This window comes from Monomorium pharaonis, chromosome 8 (genome assembly GCF_013373865.1).
Source record: "Monomorium pharaonis isolate MP-MQ-018 chromosome 8, ASM1337386v2, whole genome shotgun sequence".
Classification (NCBI taxonomy): domain Eukaryota; kingdom Metazoa; phylum Arthropoda; class Insecta; order Hymenoptera; family Formicidae; genus Monomorium; species Monomorium pharaonis.
In genome coordinates this window covers 10766469-10770515 of record NC_050474.1, presented here as the reverse complement: position 1 = coordinate 10770515, position 4047 = coordinate 10766469, and the positions used below count along the sequence as shown (strand labels likewise).

Sequence of the window (4047 nt, the reverse complement as noted above, 5' to 3'; positions counted from 1 at the left end):
CTAGGTAATTGTGATAATACCCAGTGAACACAGTAATATAGCAGCAGTGTAACAGCAATGTAACCGAATATAACAGGTTACGTTACTCTGAAATTACACGTAACTTACATGTAAGTTACAATTTCCGACTCAGCAATATAACATGTTATAATTACATGTTATCTAACCGTTACACAACAGTTACAAAGAAAAATAAAATAAAATAAAAATTTCATTTTTTGAAATTATTTTTATCAACAGCACATACTACATTTAGAATAAATTTTTATTAATTAATTAAATTTAAATTATGTAATTTTTTATTTTATTCTTACTTGCCGCTGCAAGGTTTGAACCCGGGACCTTAGGATGACGAACCTTGTACTTTACCTGCTACGCCAATTTGACTCATAGATATGGGTACTTGTTATTGTCTACATATACTTATATGTTATAAACTGACGCAACTATATTATTTTTTATAAAAGCAATTAAATTTTGCAAAACATATTAAAAATAAATAGCATTAATTTATTTACTTATTAATTTCATTGTTAAATTTATCTTTTTCTATAACCTTAATAACTAATTTGATGGAAATTGCGATCTATTTAGCACTAATCTTTGAAGCGTTCAAATGATTAATTAGATGGTTAACTATATAGATCGTAATTCTAAGAAAAAATTGAATAGTATACATTTATTATTCTGTTTTTGTTTAGCACGTGATGAATTTCAATTTTGTGCATTTTTTGTGCGCAGTAATTGTAGACAAACCATTATTTTTGAAAACATTATCTTTATAATAATTTTTTTTATTATCAAATAGATCTGTCATTCAGGATGTTATAATGTTGTCTGATTTCTGAGTCAACTACGATGCATCGTTCCGTAATAACATTGATACGAACGTGTTATGTTACGATTATACAATTTTTGTTAAATAACTATAACGCCAAAACGATGTATAACAGCTATATCACTTGCGTATAACAAATATTACGTAACAGGTTATTTCTATGTCATATAGCACCTACATATCACAAGAATAACAATGTTAAATTACATGTAACTTCCATGTTATATTGCCGCTATAAAATGTGTTCACTGGGTAGCTACTATATTTCGCTATGCAAATTGATATACATATATATGTGTTCACTGTTTTTATGTGTCTAATTACCTAGGTATTATATATGTGTTACTATTGAATATCACTTATTGAAAATTTATATATTGTTTTGTAACTGAATTTCGATCTGTTGGTGATCTCGGTTTTTGAGAAAGTTAGGATTTTTGATGGTTTGTTACATGTCCTGCAAGTTTGATTATACTAAATAATAAAGTAACAACTGGAAAAATTTGTCTAAGCCGTCAAGATGTCTAAGAACGGAAGCTGTGACTTTAACAGGCCCACATCACCTGTCCATATTATTGCGTCGGGAAACCAGAATGCAACTCCCAAGAAGAAACGTAAACGTGATTCCCCGAGATCTGATCTCTCACCTAAAGATGTAAGCACACATGATAAGTCCTTACCTTTGGAATATACTCATCCAACGCATTTCACACCTGAAGCAGTTAAAGAGGTTATTATTGGAAACACGGACAGTGAACCAACAGTTAACGTAGATGTGGATATCGCATCGGAAAGACTGAATTTCTTGAAATCTCAGTGTAGCAATCGGTACTCAAGATCAAACACAGGACCCTTTCTCATCTTTGTGAAATCTTTGCCGGGCAGACCAGGATTGAATATTGGCAACCTACATCCTACAAGTATAGGCCAAATACTATACAGAAAAAAAGGAATCAAACAACAACCATATATACGATAATATTCTGAATATCAGAAGAAAAGGAAAAAACTTAATCAGTATCAATTTTAGGTCTCTGGAGGAAGCCAATAAATTTTTGGATACGGAGGATCTCCTCCCTAATGATTGGGTAGCCTATATACCGAGCTTTAAAGTGCTGCGTACAGGAGTGATTAGAGATATTTCTCCGGATATTTCAAAAGAAGAATTCTTGGAGGGCTTGGAGTGGCCGGACATCTATCAGTATAAACTAAATATAATTAAAGTAGAGCGTCTGAAATTTCTTGATCGGAAAAATAACAACTTATTAAAACCATCATCATCCATGAAAATTACGTTCGAATCTAATCTACTTCCGGAATATATATACTTATATAAAGTTAAACATAGGATACTACCTTTTATTAACAAGGTAAGGAAATGTACCATTTGCTGTAGATGGGGACACTCAAACAAACTATGTAGGGGCACGCCCAGATGTGAAAAGTGCGGTAGAGACCACGAATTACGTGACTGCAACATAGATTTACTGAGATGCTCCAATTGTGGGGGCGACCATGGTGCCTTGGACACGATTTGTCCATCCTTCCTCCACTTTAAACTAATCAACTATGTCATGGCTTATACAAATTGTTCTCAATTTTCAGCGAGACGTCTAATAAAAAGCAAGGAAATTACCTCTACCTCTCAAGTAGCACAAATTTTTAAGTCTTCAGTCTACATGGATTGGTTTATATAAAATAACCGTAATGAGAACAATCAAATTATTCTAATAGTCTGGTTAATTTGAACAAAACGTTTTCTACAAAACCTAAAAGGGATAAAAGACCGTTTCCGAACCAAAAGACCATGAGCGGAGACGAAAACGTATCATATCCACCTACAACAATAAGGAATTGCTCGACTCAACAAAACCAAGATAACCTCAACCCTTTCTTGGTAGAACAAGCGACTACAAGTGTAAGGCCAGCTTCATTAATTGAACTTGAATATAATAGTCACCGCAGGGGATCTCAAAACTCCCGAACATTCTCGATACGTTCCAGGGAACGTGGTTCACGAAGACAATCACGGGATTCGTGTATGATTCCAAGCCTTAGTAGTATCTACCGCAATGAAAAGAATTTGAATACGGGTGCTATTTTGAATGATATTACTAAACTTCTAGTTTCAGAAAAACCTCTGGAAAACAAATGGAGGGAATTTGTTTTTGTTGCCGCTTCAATTTTTGGAAATGAGGATCCCCAATAATATTAAATCTTGTGGTATATCAATGGGCAGAGTTTTCACATTTTGTCTGTTAGAAATGGATCTAAAAGTTCTTCAGTGGAATTCTAGAGGCATTATCGACAAAAAGCATAAACTATCTAACCTGAACATGGATTATGATTTAATATGCCTACAGGAAACTTGGCTTTCTCCGAGGAATAAAATATCTTTCAATAACAACATATAATATCTTTAGGACGGATAAAAATGCCAACGTGATTGGCGGTGGTACGGCTACCCTGGTTAAGAGCAATTTGGACGCCAAATCTCTCAACATTGGTTTACCCCTTAATACGGGAATCGAATACACAGCAGTATCTATTATGGACAAGAAAAAATCTAAAAAGAGAATGTTGTTTGTGTCCTTGTACAGACTTCCTTCTAATCATGTAAGCATGAACTCATGGAACAAAATCTTTACGGTTTTGTCGAATTTGTTGTCAGAATTCAACGTCTGCATATGCGGAGACTTTAACGCCCAAAACATAGCTTGGGGATCTTCCGTTACAAACTCGGCGGGTAAAGCTTTGGGTGAGATTGTGGTTGGATCTCCATTCATGATTTTGAATGATGGTTCATGCACTAGAATTTCGGCCAACCCGAATTATGTAAGCGTATCAGACTTGACTTTGGTTTCTGGACAATTCTTATCTGCTTCATCTTGGTCGGTCGGCCCAGACCCGACGGGAAGCGACCACATTCCAATTTCGTTTTTGATTGGGGATTTCTCTTCTTAAACTAAAAAATTTAATACTGATCCTTCTCCAGGAATTTATTCCAAAAGGAAATTGGATATTTTTCGTATGGACAAGGATATGTTTATGGAAGCCACATCAGAGGCTGTATCTTCTTCGGTGAACACGGATAGAAAGGAAGCTGAGTTTTACTTACAGTGGGAGGAAATGATAATCGGAAGTGCAATCCGTTCTGGAGCTGTCCTGATGGATGGTAGTGGCGTGAAGAAGAGCTTCGACCTACGGAA

At 34.9% G+C, this 4047-nt stretch overlaps 1 protein-coding gene across 1 annotated transcript; it reads left to right on the top strand.

Moving 5' to 3' along the window:
- Window positions 1-1358: 1358 nt before the first annotated feature.
- Window positions 1359-3403, top strand: LOC118646828. Its single transcript, XM_036290557.1, has 2 exons — window positions 1359-1607; window positions 1765-3403. The coding sequence occupies exons 1-2, from the start codon at window positions 1359-1361 to the stop codon at window positions 2533-2535; spliced, it is 1020 nt and encodes a 339-aa protein (XP_036146450.1). The 3' UTR covers window positions 2536-3403.
- The last annotated feature ends 644 nt before the right edge of the window (window positions 3404-4047 follow it).